The sequence below is a fragment of the Sitophilus oryzae genome, unplaced genomic scaffold (genome assembly GCF_002938485.1).
Source record: "Sitophilus oryzae breed Bouriz unplaced genomic scaffold, Soryzae_2.0 scaffold_935_pilon_pilon, whole genome shotgun sequence".
NCBI classification, from domain to species: domain Eukaryota; kingdom Metazoa; phylum Arthropoda; class Insecta; order Coleoptera; family Curculionidae; genus Sitophilus; species Sitophilus oryzae.
Window position 1 is genome coordinate 1,836,993 of NW_022147567.1, and position 21,125 is coordinate 1,858,117.

General features: G+C 34.3%; 1 protein-coding gene across 1 annotated transcript in view; it reads left to right on the plus strand.

Moving 5' to 3' along the window:
• Window positions 1-21,125, plus strand: part of LOC115890870 — a 242,587-nt gene that overhangs the window by 10,270 nt on the left and 211,192 nt on the right. Inside the window, exon 2 of the mRNA XM_030911224.1 lies at window positions 5,049-5,295. Within this exon, the coding sequence (XP_030767084.1) occupies window positions 5,218-5,295 (78 nt within the window). The 5' untranslated portion in view covers window positions 5,049-5,217. The remainder of the gene's footprint in view (window positions 1-5,048; window positions 5,296-21,125) is intronic.

Genomic DNA, 21,125 nt, shown 5'->3' on the forward strand with positions numbered 1-21,125 from the left:
GCATATTTAAAGGCTCTTTCAAACTATATTAGGGTTTTCTATACCTCTCTGGCTCAGATTTTGAATAAAAAGCGATTTTTCAATAAAATTGTAATTAAGATGGCTGATGACGCCATGGCAATTTTCTAGTGATACTTAGTACTTAGTAGCTATTTTCGAAATCGACATTAGTTTATGCACCTTATTTAAATTTATAACAGGTTATTTTTATTTAATTTACCTATAATAGTTTAATAAGTAGGTAATTATTTATTATTTTATGAAGAAAAATTAAGCAGTATCTACTGGCGGAAGGAATGGATAATGTTACTAGTGATTTTATTTTGTGGGGACAATTGATTGCTTATTGGCCTAAAGGGTTTATGATCAAAGATATCCAAATAGAAATTTTCTTGACAAGCGTTCCTTTGAAAAACTACTTTTCCTATTTCGCAGAGCTAATATTGTCACATTATGGTATATGAAAATCCTAGTAGGCAGAAACCTGTCGTTGGAAGTGAAGAAAATTAATTTTCCTTAATTGGTTCTTTTATAGAAAATCTAATATATTTACAAGTCATCGTAATATAAATCAAAGAACTACTTCTTTATTTTTCTTAAAATAATAAATACTTACTTATTAATCTAGTGTAGGTAAATTAAATAAAAGAAAACTGTTATAAATTTAAATAAAGTCCATAAACTAATGTCGATTTTGAAAATAGCTACTAACTGTCAATAGCAAATTCCCATGGCGACACCAGCCATCTTGATTACCATTTTACTGAAAAATTGCTTTTTAGTCAAAATCTGAGTCTACCTATATGGCCTAAATCCTAATATAGTTTGAAAGAGCGTTTAAATCTGCTGCGAATTATTTTTAAAAATACATAGTATGGTATTTGAAATAACGAAGTTTTTATATAAAATAAATATTTAAAAGAGACCAGCAATTTTTGATACATCTGTATACATTTAAGGAAGCAATAATTTTTTTTAGAAAAGTTTATTTCTTTGGCTTCAAAGTCAGCACAAGAATTAACTCTGAAAAATAATATACAGGGTGTTGACAAACTTTTTTATTATAGCATGCATATTTAAATATCTTTAAATATCTCAAACACCAAAGCATTTAAAAATATTAAACCCTTATCATAAATGCCTTATTTTTTGTCCAAGAATCCAAAAATGAAATAAAATACTGGGTGTTCCATAAAAAAATATAACTTTGGTATAGATCTCAGTTCTGACACACACTGTACATTTGAAAATAATTTTAAATAATGCACATTGCTTCTCTACATATGCCCATAAAATATTTTGTTTCTACATCTTTCCGTTTTCGTATAATCAACCGAGGCGAATGAGGTGCTCCACCCTGTATACTTCTTACTGCATAGTTCCACAAATTAAAGTCATATTACAAGATTGTTTAGAGATATTTAACAAACGATACTATTTTTATAAGTATCTTTGCATGTTTACGAAAAAAAAATAACTTAAAACAATTAACTTCTATATTATTCTTTTCAACTTTACTAACCACCAATGCTGTAATTGATAAAACCGCAGGTAAAACATGCAGCGCGCTTACGCTAGTTTTTAATCCGTCTTCCCTGACACGTAACCTTATGTGTAGACGGGGCTAAGACGGACGACCGTCTTGAAAGTGTCGTCAATTTTCTAGACGGTCTTTTTCGTTTTGCAATTGAACTGAAACTTGGAAAAACTGATATGAAAATAGTTACCGATGGTAGATTAAATTGGCTATTCCTCGAAGGTTACACAAGAATATTTAGTTTTAATCATTGTCTTATATTATTAAACACAACATAGTAAAAAAATATATAAAACAGTGACTAACTAGAGGTCTACCATTTATCGGCTTACTCGTATAATCCACGGTATTGCGCCTCATAGACAAAATATACAAAAAATATTTTAAAAATCGTCTAATTATTTTTTATTTCTGGTCATGGTAAAGTAACATTTATACTGTAGTCTGTAGCAAAGTTTAGTTTACGAATTTGGTTTTGTTTTCCTAGTTTTAATTGTTTAAATCCCTGCATAATAAATAAATACTAGTTGAATGAATTTATATGTAATTGACGAGCTGTAATTAACGATATATCATCGTAACAGCAGATATTTTAGAAACGTTTAGGTTTACTTCTTTCACTAAGATTTATGAAAAAAGTCCTTAGCCTTGGGTACAGATACCGCCACGTTGTGGAAATAGCTCAAAACGAAACAAAATTGAACGAGGCGCTTATAAGAATCGAAAATAAGTCGAGGCAAACCGAAGTGGGTCAATACAACTGGAAATAAACCGAAATGCCACAAATTTTGGCGATGAAACGCGACCTTGACCTGTTTCGAAGAGTTTTCTGCATAATGGAAAGTGTCATAAAAATACAGTTTATACAGTCATTAAAATATTGTCAATGGCAGGACTGGCAGGACGCAAATTTCTATCAACTCTAAGATTCACATTTTTTGAAGAGTTTTGGGAATATGGTACAAATGTAACTAAAGGGGATCCACCAAAACCAGTAAAATTTTGAAAGTGATCTACGAGATTAAATCCTAAATATCATAATGTAGGTATTATTATAAATCTAAAGTGTTAAAAATCTCAAGTGTTAAATCAAGTCTAAAATCTAAAGTGTTAAAAATCAAATTTGTAATATATTGTCTGTTAAAGATGCTGTTTACCATAAATGTTATTCATCCTGTCAGACCCTGAGCTATTCGGTTTACATTTCTTTCGAAAAACACGCCAGGGAATGTTTACAATTCGCTTTAAGAGCGCTTTCTCGTTTTGAGTCAGTCGGAATTTCGCAACTCTATTTAAAACTTTTGCTTAAAATACTTAAACCCTTAAAACAACCTCTAACAATGGATATAAAAGGATTCCTATTTCTTTATTTTCGAAGTTCCAGCTATGTCGTATAAGTCGTATAATGCATGTCACAAAATTAGACTAAAGATATTATAATTTTGGTACCTATAAAAGCAATAGAAAAATACAAAATTATTTATAAAATATATCCTATCGGCAAACGAAGTTTTAGGTCAGTGTTTACATGTGTGTAGGTGAATCGTTATGGCGATCTAGTAAGTCTAAGTCAATAAACAAAAAGAAATAAACGTAAACACATAAATAAAATTAGGATGACAATGCCAGAAAGACCTGTTCTTTCCTCAACTTTTAAAGAGTATATGCTATTGTAAGACGTTTCTGTAGAGTATTCAGTGTTAACTCCTGTGGTGCCCATCCCATGACTACATCTTCATTTCTTTCTGCAGTTTCATTCATAGTCAGTATACTGAGTTCAACATTATGTGATTTAAGTAGGGGACTTATATCTTCCTGATGCAAATCATCAAATGCCTCTCCATTCAGCGACTTTCCTAAATCATCATTTTTTTTATCTGTAATACCAGTCACCTGCGTCATTTTTAGCCATATTATGTGGCCAATGTTTTTATTATCGTTTTTCATCGTCTGTCTCTGAAATTCTCGTCGATTTGTTTATTGAGTTAAAAACATATGTATACAATACACCTTTTCTATCTAATATGGCATTAATAAAACCTACACAAATCGGTACGAAAAACGGGCACCTTAAAATTTTCAATACATGAAAATATTAATGATTAAATATTTATATAATATGTTTGTTCCAACCGGACGAGAGAACCGTCCTAGAACGGTAATTTCCTATCCGTTAATTCAGTTGTTAATCTTGACCAACGATCAAACTTTTCAAACAATAAGTGGGCGACTAGAAATTACCGTCCCAGGATCGGTTCTAGGTCCGGTTGGAACTCGGGTTGGAACGAACCTATTGTGTTCTAGTGAACAAATTTTCGTGATTTTTAAGATTTTTTTAGTTGCCATCTGTCAATTATACGAGGAAAAACAAAATGTTGATATTTTGGTGACTGTTTCAAACACCCTGTGGAGTACGTTAACAAGTAAGGATTTAAAAATCACTTTATCATCTTAGTTTTTTTATTCTCAATAACTTGGAGATATTCACTTTTGAAGGAGATACTACCATTTTTTCGAATTTTTTACTTTAAAACCATGAATTTGCTTTTGCTTTTAGTCAACAGGCCTATAAAATAGTGTTTATGATTTATGTAATGTTACTGTCTTGGAAAAATCATACTATTATTGTCTGTTGGACAGTTACTCTAGCTGATATGGGGGTTTTAAGTCCAAAAGTTGATCTACCAGAATCAATTAAAGCAGCAATAGCCGATAGTTCATAACTTAAAACCATCTCTACTAGAGTAAACGTCAGTGAACAATAATAATATGACTTTTCAATGACAGTGTCATTAAAAAAACAATATACACTATTTTTTAAGTGTGTTGATGAGGCCCCAAAATCAATTCTAAAATTGCTCTAAATATCTGTCTTATTCAAAAGCGAATATCTCCACTAAAAATAGAGCTATTGAGATGAATCAAAAAATAAACTATTGAGAAAAGACGTACCTAGATGACAAAGCAATTTTTAAATTCCTTGTATTGTTAACATATTCGACAGGATATTTGAAACTTTCCACAAAATATCAACATTTTGTTTTCCCTCGTACTCGTACAATTGACAGATAGAAAGTTTTATATTTAATCTAGAAGGAGATACTAAAAGGCAATTAATTTAGCTACAAATTGCTTAAAAAACATCAAAATCGGCCCACTAGAACAAAATATAGTAAACTTTAAAAGATATCAATATTTTAAGGTGCCCGTTTTTCGTGCCTGTGAGTGTATAAGTGAACTGTTAAAATAAGACACTGGGTGTCAAAAATGCAAAGGTGTACAAACGATACAGCGTATAAGATTCTGTAATTTAATATTAAATAGAATGTCATTAATTTACATTTATAACTGCTTTTTCCGAGAAGTAATTATTTTTAAACAGAGAATTGGGGTTTTAAAACAATATATTTTTTAGATTTATTTACCTTAAAACTATAATATTTTAGTGGTTATATAATGTATTCAAAACACGTCATTACATAACTGTTTCCTATACTTACCAATCTTTTAGCAACATCTGAAATAAAAATTTATATATTATGAACTAAAGCAGTTTGACTTTAAACGTATGCAAGTGAAACAAGCCAAATTATTTTGTGGGACTGTGGTTTGTGTAACATTTTAATAGTGATTCTTGAAATTGTGTCTATTACTGGGAATGTGCAATATATTTTTAAACAATGGCTTACGTAGTTTGGAGGGTTGTGATGAAGAAGTATTCCAAGATTCGATTGGGATTGACCGGGAACGGATCACAGGTAAATTTAAATTTATATAACACTAGTTGAAGCCTGGCGCATCCGCCACGACATGCGACATCAGGAAAAAAAATACTTTTTATTTTTTTTTAATTAAGTGAAAAACAAAAAATCCGACGACGAGAGTTTTTAGAAGAGCCAATTAGCTATCTTTTAGTAAAAAAAAGCAACTTTCTAGAGCAAGTCGTTACTTCAGTAGAGACGACACAGATAAACATTAGCATTTTTTATATTTATTATAATATATGTAGATTATTTTGTTTGGAACTGTCAGACTGTGTTAAAGTGTCCAAAAGTCTCACAATGATTAGGGTTTCCATACAAAAATTACCACCATAAAATACTAAGTCACCACTATACACCAAAACACTTTACTTAACCGGACGCGCATTCCGCTAAACATATTAGCATAATCAGCAGATGATTAAAACTCATTGTATCGATTAAAATATTCGACAAGAATATACTTGTTTTACGGATATATTTTTCGGACATTTTTTCAAATTCCGACTGGACTTAATGCTCGTTAATCCCTACATTTAGAGGGTGTTTCGTCTCTTCAATACACGGCTCATCGCATTTACAAAGATTCACAAGGTACCTGCAGTGCGATTCTGTAATAGTTATTTACAGTACAAGTGTGTTTATGAACATGATTATAACAACGAGTGTGAACGATTAGTAGTTGTAATCATGTTTAAACGGACGTGTCATCTACAACCGAAAAATAAGAAAATGCTGTTTTAATTTTCGTTTATTAGTCGCCCACCTTTAACACCTTTAACTATGACATTTGTTACATTTTTTTCTGAAAAGTCAGTTTGCTCTGCGCGAGCACTTTTTGCCCAGAAAAATCATTTTAAAAATTACAATGAGCGATTCCGAAAGTCTCCCTTCAGATTCAGAAGTTGCCGCAGTACGTGCCACGGAAACATTATTGCCGGAAAAGTTAATATATTTAGATGTTCGTAGTTGGTTTTCATTATTATAAAAAAACTAGTTGTGTTATAGATTCATAACACCACTAGTTGTGTTATGAATCTGATAACGTAACTGAAATACTAAAAAAATAGTGATGTAATAACGTTATAACTAAACGGTTGTAGATAAACATATATTTTCTTTCTAGTGACTCATCAATCGTATAAAAATAGCATAGACTAGGCAAGAAATTTATTGCTATGGAGCTTACAGCATCCCACTGCTGGTAGATGCAGTCTTTCCCTTGTTTTGTAAATAATATAAAAAAATAAAATTAATTCCTTGTAAGTAATAATTATATATCGAGAAACAATGGTTACACTCGTTGAATTTGACACTTTATGTCAGTTTAATAACACTTTTTTTCAAACGTCGCAAAAGTATTAATTTTTGCGAGGTGATTGACAATATAAAAAAGTGATTTTAACCAGTGCCTTCTATTAAAAGATCAGCCTACGGGCGGACTTTTGTTTACTTCATCAGCTGTACATACTTAGATATTGGGTTAGATTCCGTTTCATATTTTGTCGGTTGATTTTTGGTTTTAACTCTTTGATTTTTGGTATTATTTATTATTGTAGTGCAAAAAACTAATTATTTTGACTTAAGAGGTATTACTTTTAAATAGCATGGTCTATTCGGTGTAAAAATGGCTTTCTGTGCCTCCCCGCCTGTAATGTAAAACATACAGCCTTGCCACAAAAAGTATCATTTTTACTCCTAATGGCGTGCTCAGACGACTCGTGTATTTGGCAAACATTTGCTATTGGTATACGGGGTCCGGCAATAGTGCGTCGGTCATCTATACAGAATTTCTAAATTATTTATTATAGGGGTTTAGACTCACTATCGCCGAACCCGGTATGCCAATAAAAAATGTTTTCCAAATAGACGAGTGGTCTGAGCGCGCCATAATAATACAATATACTATTTCGTACATTGTGCATAGTGCTTTACTTTTATGCCCAGGCGTTAAAATGACTCTTCATATTGTCATTCAAGTCGCAAATATTAATAATTTTGGGACATTGGAGAAAAAAGATATCTTATTCAGTGGCTTTATTTCCAAATTTTGAATTTGAAACAATAATTAGGTACATAAATATTCTCAAAATTGTTGTGGTAAATTAAATAAAAGTTTATTTGATAGTAAAACGTTCTCAAATAAGAGATTGTCTCAATCAAGCCAACTGGTAGTAATTGCATTTCACTTGTTTGCATGGTCGTATAAACGATATAAATACATTGTGTATTGATTACATAAATCAAAACCATTGAGCACAGATGCCATTAGGGATATTTAATAACATGGTCATATTTATGGTGAAGGTACATACCTACATATTAACCAGTAGCTGGTGGAACGATACTAAAGATTTTATTTTTATTTTATCTACTTTATTTCGATCGTATGGTAAAGCGGTGGTGGCGGCTAAAAAATTACTTATATTTTACTAGTTTTGAAGATTCATGTCACAACAAAAAATGGCAAAGTGGTTCATTACTGTCGAGAGGCAGTATAATGAACCATTCGGTATGAAATATACTATTGCCTGTGTACTGTTTTATGTTTAACGCATAGTTTCAATTATGAGGAAATATAAAAACACAAGAAATACGATTTATGGTGTTGCTTTAACTTGCTAGGCAATAATTCAAATGTAGAAATAGATTTAATTCTAGCTTCTTCGATTTTCACAGTGGTCAAATCTCGGATTTAGACTTTCTCAAAGTTTTTTTCGTACATGTTTTTTTTCTGGTTTATTTATTACTATTCCCCAAAATACCCGTTCTAAATAATTTCCCTCATCAGAAAACTTAAGATCTTTGTCTAATTTTAATTAATGTCTTTCATGAGAAAAAATGCCACTCTTACACATTAGGCAGTCCGTGAAAAGTAACAGAAATTAACATAATTTTGCTGTTAGTTTAAAAGGAAATTGTTCCATTGTTTCTAACGAGGAGAAACAAAAACAATCAAATGTGGAGTTGCGCAACCTTTTCACAAATTAAATGGTGAAAATTTTAAACAAAATGCAATTAAATCTATTTGGATATAATATAATACAATCTAATGTTAATTAATTAACAATTTGTTAGATAAAACTAATCGGTTTTCTAAGGTTTGAAAATAAATGGTTTTTATGAAGGCAAAACATACCACTCTAATTCTAGTCTTGGGACCTACACCAAATTTTAGTGACTTAACTTTCATTAGAAATAATTCATATACTATAAGGTATAATTTTTTATTTTAGTTTTCTTGGGTATTAGGTTCTGGTTTCTTCTTTTCTCTAAACTAAGTCATAGGACAAATAAGGAGAAAAGCTACTTTTTTCTGATCTTTAATCCTCAACCAACAAAGTTTCGGCCAAAAGCCAAAAATCAGTGATTTTTTTCCGAAAAATTGAAAAATTGCTCTAGTTTCTACAAAAGCAAACTTTGATCAGAAAAATACTTTTTTCCTTATTTTTAGCGTAGGAGAAACAAAAATTTAACATGTTACACCCAAAAATCGTGTTGACCGATATAATGATTGTTAGATATATTGGCAATATAACTAGTCAAAGTTTGTCCATTTGGCCACTAAATACTAGAATTCTTGCTTTATCCACAACGAAGTTACGGGGCAGTCAAAATTGCCATGAGTTGCTTCGAGATAAGGATGGGATGGTTGTTCTTGACTTGGAGAGATAATGAAGACTATTTTAACATCGGTATCCTACCAGAACTTAAAGAGGCTCATGCAGAAAGAGCAAAACCAAGAGAAATGTAAAAAGATGAGTGGTAGATATAGTCGAAGTAGGGTTCCCAACCGTCCCGGTTTGGCCGGGATTAACCAGGAATCAGGAAGTTTGTCCCGGCGAAAGTTTTGTCTTGACCGGGACCTAAAAATCCCTAAAATCTTTAACTTAACAGTATTTTTACGATATTCAGAAATTTTCGTGAATAGGGCAACAGACAACTCTAAACGCGGAAATCGATTGAGTATATCTCAAGTAAAACCAGAAATACAAGTAACACTAAATTTAATTTAAAGTGTGGGGACTTTGGCTCTAGTTAAATCAGATCAAAAACTGCTTCAGGCTGCACGATCTCAACAAACATTGCTGGAACTTATTTTCAAGTTAATTAATTAATTATAGGAAATAAAAAAATTGAATTTTTACAACATTCTGCCTAGATAAGGATAATAAAAATGGTGTAATAATCTTTAGAAAATTTCGGATTTTTCTTGTTTGAAAAATGTTACCCTATCTCATAAAATATAGTAGTTGGGGAAGGTTGAATTTGTTTTTATTTAAATGTTAATACCTCCGGCCTGGTTAATCAGAATCCATTGAACGAGGACTCATTTAAAAGAGAATTTCTAATTCTATATTATACCATATAAATAACAATAATTAGCATTTAACAGTAGACGCTAAAGGGCTCTGTTGAGTGAAAATTCAATTATTTGCTACAGCAGTTGCGCCCTGCGGACTCTAGCGCTCTAGCGGCCATTCTACAAACTTGAAAATTATTTCCAGCATTTTGTCATGGCCTCTTTAGTTATAAATATTTTTTTCCGCACACTCTATGGCGCAGGCTCTATTCTTTCCGAGATACATCCATAGCTATTCTTAGTGAAACACCCGGTACAATTATTAATGCATACCTTCGGTAAATCGTAGAAAACAATTGACATTAATAAATATTACAGTCGGTCGGTTTCGTTATTTAGAATGTGAGTATAAACTACCGTATTAAACTCAGCCGGGATGAAATTCCTTGAAAAAGGCCCGCTGCCTCCCGGACTTTAGGTAAATAACTCATAAATACAGAAGACTCTTTCGTATCATATGTTTTCATAGCAAAATAGGATATGTTTATCTTGTAATTTAATATGAGGTATAATTAATATTATTATTTACATGCGATTTAGTTGAGAAAGTGGTGTTAAAAAAATTCTTAAGATGTTTGATATCGATTTAAATTTGTGGTCATGGTCAGGAAAAAGAAGGTGCTTGTTTTGATATATTTATTTCTTGCAATCTAGAAACATTATACTAAAGAGACTAACCTAAGTAATAGAAATCTAAGAAAGTAAAGACGGGTTAGTTACACCATTTACAAGAAAGGCTGGACCCATGTTAATGATCTCTATTGGATTTGTTTCCGCCCAGAATAGCAGAATTAACTATTAAAATAACGGAAGAAATTATACCGGCGTGAAGATAGCCACGGTTTCAGAAAAATTCCAACCATAGTAAACATATGGCAACGACGCTTTTCGTCCGATTTCAGCCACATCCACGGTTTTCGGTGTCGAAACGCCTCAATTAAAATATATCTACAGCAACACTTTTCTGTTGTTACAAATATTATTAAAGATTTAGAAGAATTATATAATATATTAATAGAAATGGTCGAGTTTATATTTATATATAATGAACAATTATTTATGAGAGATTTAACTTTAAAAATCCTCTTAAAAATTTAAATTCTATCTAGTTCTTAGCAAAATTCGATACTAATTTATTAAAGGTTGTGCCACAGCGAGACCCTTTGGAAAATGTGTATAGGCGACTAGGGTACACTACCCTATACTCAAAACCATTTGCCGGTCTTTAGGGAAAGGGCCAGATTCAAAAAAACGATATTTTACATAAAATTAGACAGAAAAAAAATCGCCACCAATTTGTTAAGGGTTGTGCTACAACGAGGTCATCTGAAAGCGATGTACAGATGACAAGGGTACACTACCCCGTATTCAAAATCATTTGCCGGTCCGTAGGAAAAGGGCCAACTACAAAAAACCGCTGATTCTCCTAAAAATTAACAGAAAACAAATTGTAGCTCATTTATTAAGGGTTGTGCCGCAACGAGACCACCTGGAAACGATGTACAGATGACAAGGGTACACCACCCCATATTCAAAACCATTTGCCGGTCCGTAGGGAAAGGGCCAGAATCAAAAAACTGTCATTTTACCTAAAATTAGACAGAAAAAAAAATCGCCGCCAATTTGTTAAGGGTTGTGCCGCAACGAGACCATCTGGAAACGATGTACAGATGACAAGAGTACACTACCCCGTATTCAAAATCATTTGCCGGTCCGTAGGAAATGGGCCAAGTTCAAAAAACCGCTGTTTCTCTTGAAAATTAACAGAAAAAAAATTGTAGCTCATTTATTAAGGGTTGTACCGCAACTAGACCACCTGGAAACGATGTACAGATGACAAGGGTATACCACCCCCTATTCAAACTCATTTGCCGGTCCGTAGGAAAAGGGCCAAGTTCAAGAAACCGCTGTTTCTCTTGAAAATTAACAGAAAAAAAATTGTAGCTCATTTATTAAGGGTTGTGCCGCAACGAGACCACCTGGAAACGATGTACAGATGACAAGGGTATACCACCTTATACACATACACATTATTTTCCTTGGATATTAGGGCGGATTCTGACGACTCGTGTACTTGGCAAGTACGCCAATATTTGCGTACTTGGCAAGTATGCTATCCTTATAAACAACATTTTTTGTAACAAGCTTGGCGCTCACGCGGCGCGACGAATGACAAATAATTACACAAGGAAACCGCTCACACAACATGGCAAGTATATCCCAATAACTAATGTTTGTACAAGTACACGAGTCGTCAGAATCCGGTTTTAAGTATTATAAACATTTTTATTTACAATTTTTTGTTCTATCAAATATTAAATTCGATTTATGCGAACTATGACGACTCATGTACTTGGTAAGTATTTTATTGGCATACAGAGTCCGGTAACAATGCGGCGTAGCTCCTATAATAAATAACTTAGAAATTCTGTATAGATGGCCGACGCACCATGTATACCCTTACTATACCAATTACAAATGGTTGTCAAGTACACGAGTCGTGAGAATCCGCCTTAATATTATGTACTTTTGCTGGTTTTCTGCTTCTAAGCAAACCTAGTAAATGAATGGCGATTTTTAAATTTTTATTTTACAGAAAATGGTGGTTTTTTGAATTTGACCCTTTCCTTACGGACCGGCACATGGTTTTGAGTATAGAATAGTGTACCATACTCGCCTACATGCTATTTCCACTTGATCTGGTGATGGCACAACCCTTAATAAATGAGATACAATTTTTTTTCTGTTAATTTTTAGGAGAAACATGGGTTTTTTGAACTTGGCTCTTTTTCTACGAACGGGCAAATAATTTTGAATACGGGGTAGTATACCCTGCCACTTGTACATAATTTCCAGAGCGTCTCGTTCTGGCACAACCCTTAATAAATTAATGGCGATTTTTTTCTGTCTAATCTTAGGTGAACTAACGGTTTTTTGAATCTGGCCCTTTCCCTACGGACCGGCAAATGGTTTTGAGTATGGGGTAGTGTACCCTACTCGTCTACATGTCATTTACACTTGGTCTGGTGATGGCACAACCCTTAATAAAAGAGCTACAATTTTTTTTCTGTTAATTTTTACGAGAAACAGTGGTTTTTTGTACCTGGCCCTTTTCCTACGGACCGACAAATGGTTTTGAATACGGGGTGGTGTACCCTTGTCATCTATACATTGTTTCCAGGTGGTCTCGTTGCGGCACAACCCTTAATAAATGAGCTACAAATTTTTTTCTGTTAATTTTCAAGAGAAACAGCGGTTTTTTGAACTTGGCCCTTTCCCTACGGACCGGCAAATGATTTTGAATACGGGGTGGTGTACCCTGGTCATCTGTACATCGTTTCCAGGTGGTCTCGTTGCGGCATAACCCTTAATAAATGAGCTACAAATTTTTTTCTGTTAATTTTCAAGAAAAACAGCGGTTTTTTGAACTTGGCCCTTTTCCTACGGACCGGCAAATGATTTTGAATACGGGGTGGTGTACCCTTGTCATCTATACATTGTTTCCAGGTGGTCTCGTTGCGGCACAACCCTTAATAAATGAGCTACAAATTTTTTTCTGTTAATTTTCAAGAAAAACAGCGGTTTTTTGAACTTGGCCCTTTTCCTACGGACCGGCAAATGATTTTGAATACGGGGTGGTGTACCCTTGTCATCTGTACATCGTTTCCAGGTGGTCTCGTTGCGGCACAACCCTTAATAAATAAGCTACAAATTTTTTTCTGTTATTTTTCAAGAAAAACAGCGGTTTTTTGAACTTGGCCCTTTTCCTACGGACCGGCAAATGATTTTGAATACGGGGTGGTGTACCCTTGTCATCTGTACATCGTTTCCAGGTGGTCTTGTTGCGGCACAACCCTTAATAAATAAGCTACAAATTGTTTTCTGTTAATTTTCAAGAGAAACGGCGGTTTTTTGAACTTGGCCCTTTCCCTACGGACCGGCAAATGATTTTGAATACGGGGTGGTGTACCCTGGTCATCTGTACATCATTTCCAGGTGGTCTCGTTGCGGCACAACCCTTAATAAATGAGCTACAAATTGTTTTCTGTTAATTTTCAAGAGAAACAGCGGTTTTTTTGAACTTGGCCCTTTTCCCTACGGACCGGCAAATGATTTTGAATACGGGGTGGTGTACCCCTGTCATCTATACATTGTTTCCAGGTGGTCTCGTTTGCGGCACAACCCTTAATAAATGAGCTACAAATTTTTTTTTCTGTTAATTTTCAAGAAAAACAGCGGTTTTTGAACTTGGCCCTTTTCCTACGGACCGGCAAATGATTTTTGAATACGGGGTGGTGTACCCTTGTCATCTGTACATCGTTTCCAGGTGGTCTCGTTGCGGCACAACCCTTAATAAATAAGCTACAAATTTTTTTTCTGTTATTTTTCAAGAAAAACAGCGGTTTTTTGAACTTGGCCCTTTTCCTACGGACCGGCAAATGATTTTGAATACGGGGTGGTGTACCCTTGTCATCTGTACATCGTTTCCAGGTGGTCTCGTTGCGGCACAACCCTTAATAAATAAGCTACAAATTGTTTTCTGTTAATTTTCAAGAGAAACGGCGGTTTTTTGAACTTGGCCCTTTCCCTACGGACCGGCAAATGATTTTGAATACGGGGTGGTGTACCCTGGTCATCTGTACATCATTTCCAGGTGGTCTCGTTGCGGCACAACCCTTAATAAATGAGCTACAAATTGTTTTCTGTTAATTTTCAAGAGAAACAGCGGTTTTTTGAACTTGGCCCTTTCCCTACGGACCGGCAAATGATTTTGAATACGGGGTGGTGTACCCCTGTCATCTATACATTGTTTCCAGGTGGTCTCGTTGCGGCACAACCCTTAATAAATGAGCTACAAATTTTTTTCTGTTAATTTTCTAGAGAAACAGCGGTTTTTTGAACTTGGCCCTTTTCCTACGGACCGGCAAATGATTTTGAATACGGGATGGTGTACCCTTGTCATCTGTACATCGTTTCCAGGTGGTTTTGTTGCGGCACAACCCTTAATAAATGAGCTACAAATTGTTTTCTGTTAATTTTCAAGGGAAACAGCGGTTTTTTGAACTTGGCCCTTTCCCTACGGACCGGCAAATGATTTTGAATACGGGGTGGTGTACCCCTGTCATCTATACATTGTTTCCAGGTGGTCTCGTTGCGGCACAACCCTTAATAAATGAGCTACAATTTTTTTTCTGTTAATTTTCAAGAAAAACAGCGATTTTTTGAACTTGGCCCTTTTCCTACGGACCGGCAAATGATTTTGAATACGGGGTGGTGTACCCTGGTCATCTGTACATCGTTTCCAGGTGGTCTCGTTGCGGCATAACCCTTAATAAATGAGCTACAAATTGTTTTCTGTTAATTTTCAAGAGAAACAGCGGTTTTTTGAACTTGGCCCTTTCCCTACGGACCGGCAAATGATTTTGAATACGGGGTGGTGTACCCCTGTCATCTATACATTGTTTCCAGGTGGTCTGGTTGCGGCACAACTCTTAATAAATGAGCTACAATTTTTTTTCTGTTAATTTTCAAGAGAAACAGCGGTTTTTTGAACTTGGCCCTTTTCCTACGGACCGGCAAATGATTTTGAATACGGGGTGGTGTACCCTGGCCATCTGTACATCGTTTCCAGGTGGTCTCGTTGCGGCACAACCCTTAATAAATGAGCTACAAATTGTTTTCTGTTAATTTTCAAGAGAAACAGCGGTTTTTTGAACTTGGCCCTTTCCCTACGGACCGGCAAATTATTTTGAATACGGAGTGGTGTACCCCTGTCATCTGTACATCGTTTCCAGGTGGTCTCGTTGCGGCACAACCCTTAATAAATAAGCAACCATTTTTTTTTCTGTTAATTTTTAGGAGAATCAGCGGTTTTTTGTACTTGGCCCTTTTCCTACGGACCGGCAAATGATTTTGAATACGGGGTGGTGTACCCTTGTCATCTGTACATCGTTTCCAGATGGCCTCGTTGTGGCACAACCCTTAGCAAATTGGTGGCGATTTTTTTTCTGTCTAATTTTATGTAAAATATCGGTTTTTTGAATCTGGCCCTTTCCCTAAAGACCGGCAAATGGTTTTGAGTATAGGTTAGTGTACCCTAGTCGCCTATACATCTTTTCCAAAGGGTCTCGCTGTGGCACAACCTTTAATAAATTAGTATCGAATTTTGCTAGGAACTAGATAGAAATTAAATTTTTAAGAGGATTTTTAAAGTTAAATCTATATCTCTCATAAATAATTGTTCATTATATATAGATATAAACTCGACCATTTCTATTAACTTAATATATAATTCTTCTAAATCTTTAATAATATTTGTAACAACAGAAAAGTGTGGCTGTAGATATATTTTAATTGAGGCGTTTCGACACGGAGAACCGTGGATGTGGCTGAAATCGGACGAAAAGCGTCGTTGCCATATGTTTACTATGGTTGGGATTTTTCTGAAACCGTGGATGGAAAACCGTGGCTATCTTCACGCCGGTAGAAATTATGTAGAAAATGTTTTTCTTTAAAAATGAGGTTTTAAACTACGCCAACTTCCGCAATTGACAGCTCTCATGGAGGCTTTAGCATTGTAACAATTAATGTCCACTGCAAATCAGTGACATACTGGACATTATTTTTATTTTATTTTACTCATTACAAATACCTATTGAGGTAGCTACATGTAAAGGCTTAAAGAAAACAAATACAATTACGATTACTTAAAACTAGACATGTACTACAAAAGTACATAAAAATAATAGTAAGTAAGTATATATAACAATAAATAAAGTTAATAAGTATAAAGTACATAACATTTAATTTATAAAATGTGCAATAAAAAACAATGAAGCCTATTACACCAGATTTGTCTCTTGATGCACCAACAAGATGCGCCTAAGTTCGCCAAACTTAATGCTAAACATATCAGGAATTGTGTTCCCAGACAACATATCATTACAAATGGTGAGCATAAACGTGAATGGCGAGGGGCTTCCACCATCAATATAAAAAAGATTAAACTCACTCACTCTCAACCTAATCTTTGGTACCCTAAACTTGATGCTATTAATCAGACCACAGTCAGCATATTTTAAATTATTAAGAATGTTATATACAAAGATGACAGCCTGTGTCCTTCTCCTAGAGGCCAGCGAAGTTAACTGAAATGTTTCCAACATTGATCTGTAAGAGACCATTGTTGGATACATGTTGTTTCTTTTAATGTAAATATAACGAAGGAAACGTTTTTGAACCTTCTCAATCTGGTTACTGTGGGTGAAACAATTGGGAGACCAGATATTTCACGCATATTCAAGATGCGGTCTTACAAGAGAGGTATAAAGTCTTGTAGTTGATCGAAATCTTTACTATTACGCATAACAAAACTAAGAATCCTATAAGCCTTGGTAATAAGGTAGTTATAATGATTGTTAAATTTAAAATTGTCCTGAAAAATCAGTCCTAGGTCTTTAACTTCCTTACACCTCACAACCTTACCATTTCCAATGTAGTAGTCTTCAATGACTGTATTGATCCTCCGGGAAAAAGAAACAACAAAACACTTTTTAGTATTAACAAGCATCTTGTTCTCCTTAAACCAGTCCAGAGCCAAGTTCAAATTAGTTTGGAGCGCCCTAGTATCATCAATATTATTAATTGGTTTAAATAATTTAAAATCATCCGCAAACAACAGCCCTAAAGACACCCTCAGACTCTCAGGCAAATCATAAATAAAGATTAAAAACAAAAGAGGGCCCAATCTACTGCCCTGGGGTACCCCGGAGGTGGCAACATATTGATTGGAATAAACATTACCTATCTTAACTCTTTGAACTCTCGAAGTTAAGTATGAAGTTAAAAACCACAGCGACTCACCTGATAACCCGAGATGCCAGTTTTTTAATCATAACACAAAAACTTACCTTATCATACGCATTTGCACAGTCTGTATATATGACATCAAGTTGCTGATTGTTTGATATTGCCTTCGATACATGTTTAGAGAACACACATAGGTTTGTAACTGCTGACCTTCCCGGCAGGAAACCATGTTGATATTTTGAAATTCTGTCAGATATAAATGAGTATAATATGTAGTTATATATAATTCTCTCAAATATTTTAGCCAGACATTCTCCCTCTTTCCCTTTTTAAATATTGGTGTTACAGTGGCTTCTTTAAGCTTGTCAGGAAAATATCCCTGTTTTAGAGCTAAATTAGAAATATGTTTAAGGGGGGCGACCAGAAAACTAGCACATCCCTTATAAGGAGTTATATTATCAGGACCAGTTGTTTTTTTAGGCTTTAAGGTCTTTATGCTAGGCAGAATCATTGGATACCCGAGGGAAACGAAAGCCGCTCTCATAACGACGAAATTGTTGTACAGGGTATTTGGTTCAAATACAGACCGAAAATATTGCGCAAACGCATCAACAATACTCTGTTCATCTCTCAAGTCCATATTTGAGTTCATCCTCCTTGGCACACCCCCACAATGTGATCTGTTGCGCACGAATGACCAGAAGGTACTGGGATCGTTATTGATATTATTATTAATTGTTTTTTTATAATTAGCATAATTTAATCCTGTCAGTTTTTTAATATCATACCTCAACGATCTAAATTCATTAATATCTACCAAACTTACTCTACCTCTAGCTTTTAGAGCATGTAGGTGGTTTTTCCTTCTAGTCATACGAACCAGGTCCGAGGTGAACCAAGGAGGATACTTTCTGATCCGAGAAGTGTCCCTTACCATGTATCGAGGCATCCAAGCATCTATACATGTGTTTATAAAAAGCATTGACACCTTCGTTTACATCCTGACAAGACAAATTATAGAATAGAAATTCAACGGAATAATAGTGGGAGCCTAACAGTGATGTAGCGAGGAAGTCGCGGGTCCGTGTTCAAAAATCTTTTGGGTTCCTGATATTTGTTCAGAAGCATATTTGCTTCCTGTCGCAATCCTGCATCGGAATAGTTAGAAAGCACATATTTCGTTAAAATTTAAGGCGTACATTTTCGTTAAAAGTTACTTTCAACTTCTTATAGCAGGAAAATCTTCTGTTAATTTGACTTTTAATTGACAACTCAGACCTTTGAAATCACATCTGAGAAATGGTAGTATTTTCTAAAAATATAAAAAAATCATATTTCGTACATTTATAATATTGCTTTAATAGGTTTAGCCTCCGAATTTATCCTCATAGACTTCTGTTTTCTTATTGGATGTTAATATGATATTTGTCAACGCTTTCTGTACATCCATGGACCTACCCAGATCTTAACCCTCAACTGGCGTGGTGAATTTTTGTAACGCTTATGGCGTGCTGGGGTCCCACGGACCACAATTTATTTTTTCAGTTAAAAATACACGAAGAGTTTTTATAAAAAGCGTGTTATTTTAACATTGTTTACAATATATTCAAACTTGTGAACAAATTGTTTCATTAATTTTCAACAAATTAATAAGAACGGACACAAAAATAAAGTAAAACGCATATTTTAGGAATTTTTGACAACAGAAATATAACTTGGCTAAGAAACCCATAGAAATTAAAAACATATATATTTTATGATTGCACCGTATTATTAAATGTACAAACAACTGAAATGTGAAGCTAAAGTAATAAACATAAATTATTATCAACAAAACTGCAAACCTTGAATGTACATAACTTTTTCAAATACAGTTCATGCTAATATAGGATCTGCATTTACCGCACATGGATCCTGCACATTTCATTCATGAGATTTTTGTTTTTTGTCATTTCTTCATTGACATATGGTTGCCATATACCACATCTCTTTCTTTTCTGGTATTGATTATTCAGTTTTCTCTCTTCTATAAGTAAGAGATTCAGAATCGGAGTTATGGTTACTCTTCGGAGAAAAATTAATGTCTCGATGATCTTCATCTCACTTAAGCCTCTTTAAGTTCATCAAATCACTCAATTAATGCTTCTTCAAAATTATCGTCTCAGTGAGGCACACTTTTTAGACTACTCGCCATCCTAATAATGAAACATTCTTGGCGTGGTGGTGCCACACAGACCCCAATGAAACTTTATCCCCCGCTGGTAGGAACAATACTTGATAAAATCAAGCGCGCCTTTAACAATTGCATATTGGTACTCTAACTTAAAGGTAAATGGCGCGGCGGGGCCTTATTCTGCAGAGGTTTATATAGCGCTTGGGGTCCGCTGGACCCCACCACGACAGTTGAGGGTTAAAGCTAACAGAGCAACGTATCGGGATGACCAACAAGTAAGGTTTAATCTTTTTAATGTTCTTAATCTAGACCTAGGTTTTGAACATTTCTTTTCAAGTATCCTCCATCTACTCTTAATCAAAATTTAAATAAATTTGTTCCGAAAATCAAAAAAGTCGCTGATTTCAGGGACACTTTGTACGGTGCCATTTGGAACCAAATTAGGATTCTGAGCAGCACGATTTTTTATGTGGTAAAAAGTGAAGAGTTGAATAAAATTAAGTTTTAATATACAATTAGTAATTTTGAACAGTTAGAACAACGAGAAAATTAACATAATTTTGGTTGTAGCAAATCTCTACTCTTTGGTTGTAATTTGTATTTTACAGTAAATAAATTGTTCAATCTAAATTTGTAGGGCTTGTAATTAGCCTCTCGTGGGCTCCCTACAGGCCCGGGCCCGTGTTCCATAGAACAGGTTTGTACACCGGTAGTCACGTCACTCGTGGGAAAATAGCATACTCAAATCTAGAAATGTATTAAAATAAATGGAAAATACTTGAATAGAAAGTAAATAATAATATAGAGAACATAATATATGACAATAAAACTGTCAAATCGATTGATCTTAAAACATTCCAGATACAACAAGATTAATACAATGAAAAATCTTCAAACACAGAATTAATTCATTGTCATGAGGTAAGAAGTTACATCGGTAGAAAGGTCATCTATACCGGGTGCGTCTCAAAAGTGCCTTTTTGTGGTGCGTCTTAAAAGTGACTTTTTTATTTCTTCTGATAAAGAAACGAGATTTGGTACGTTAGTATATAACATAAATTAGGATTGATTGTTGTTTTTGGTCACTTCCTGTTTCGCCGGAAATGCCTACAACTTTTGATTTTTAAATGAAACCCCCGGTATGTTTTTACAATATTCGACAGAAAACGACACTCTGAATAGAATGACATATCATATGTCAACATGCGGTTCATAATGACAATTTGACTCGAAATACCAAGTGTGTGGTACCAAATTATTCGTAAAAAATGCTTTTTCCAAATATGCTAATGAGACACACTTGTTCCATTTGAAAAAATTGAGATATAATTAAAAATACGATTTGGTCATCTTATAACGGGCCCGGATAAGACACGAAAATCATTAGACGCTCAAATCTATTTTTCCAAGGCTCCTTGATTAAAAATTAGTGTTTTTAACACATCCATGGCACTCTAGATTAAAATTTAAAATACATTTTTT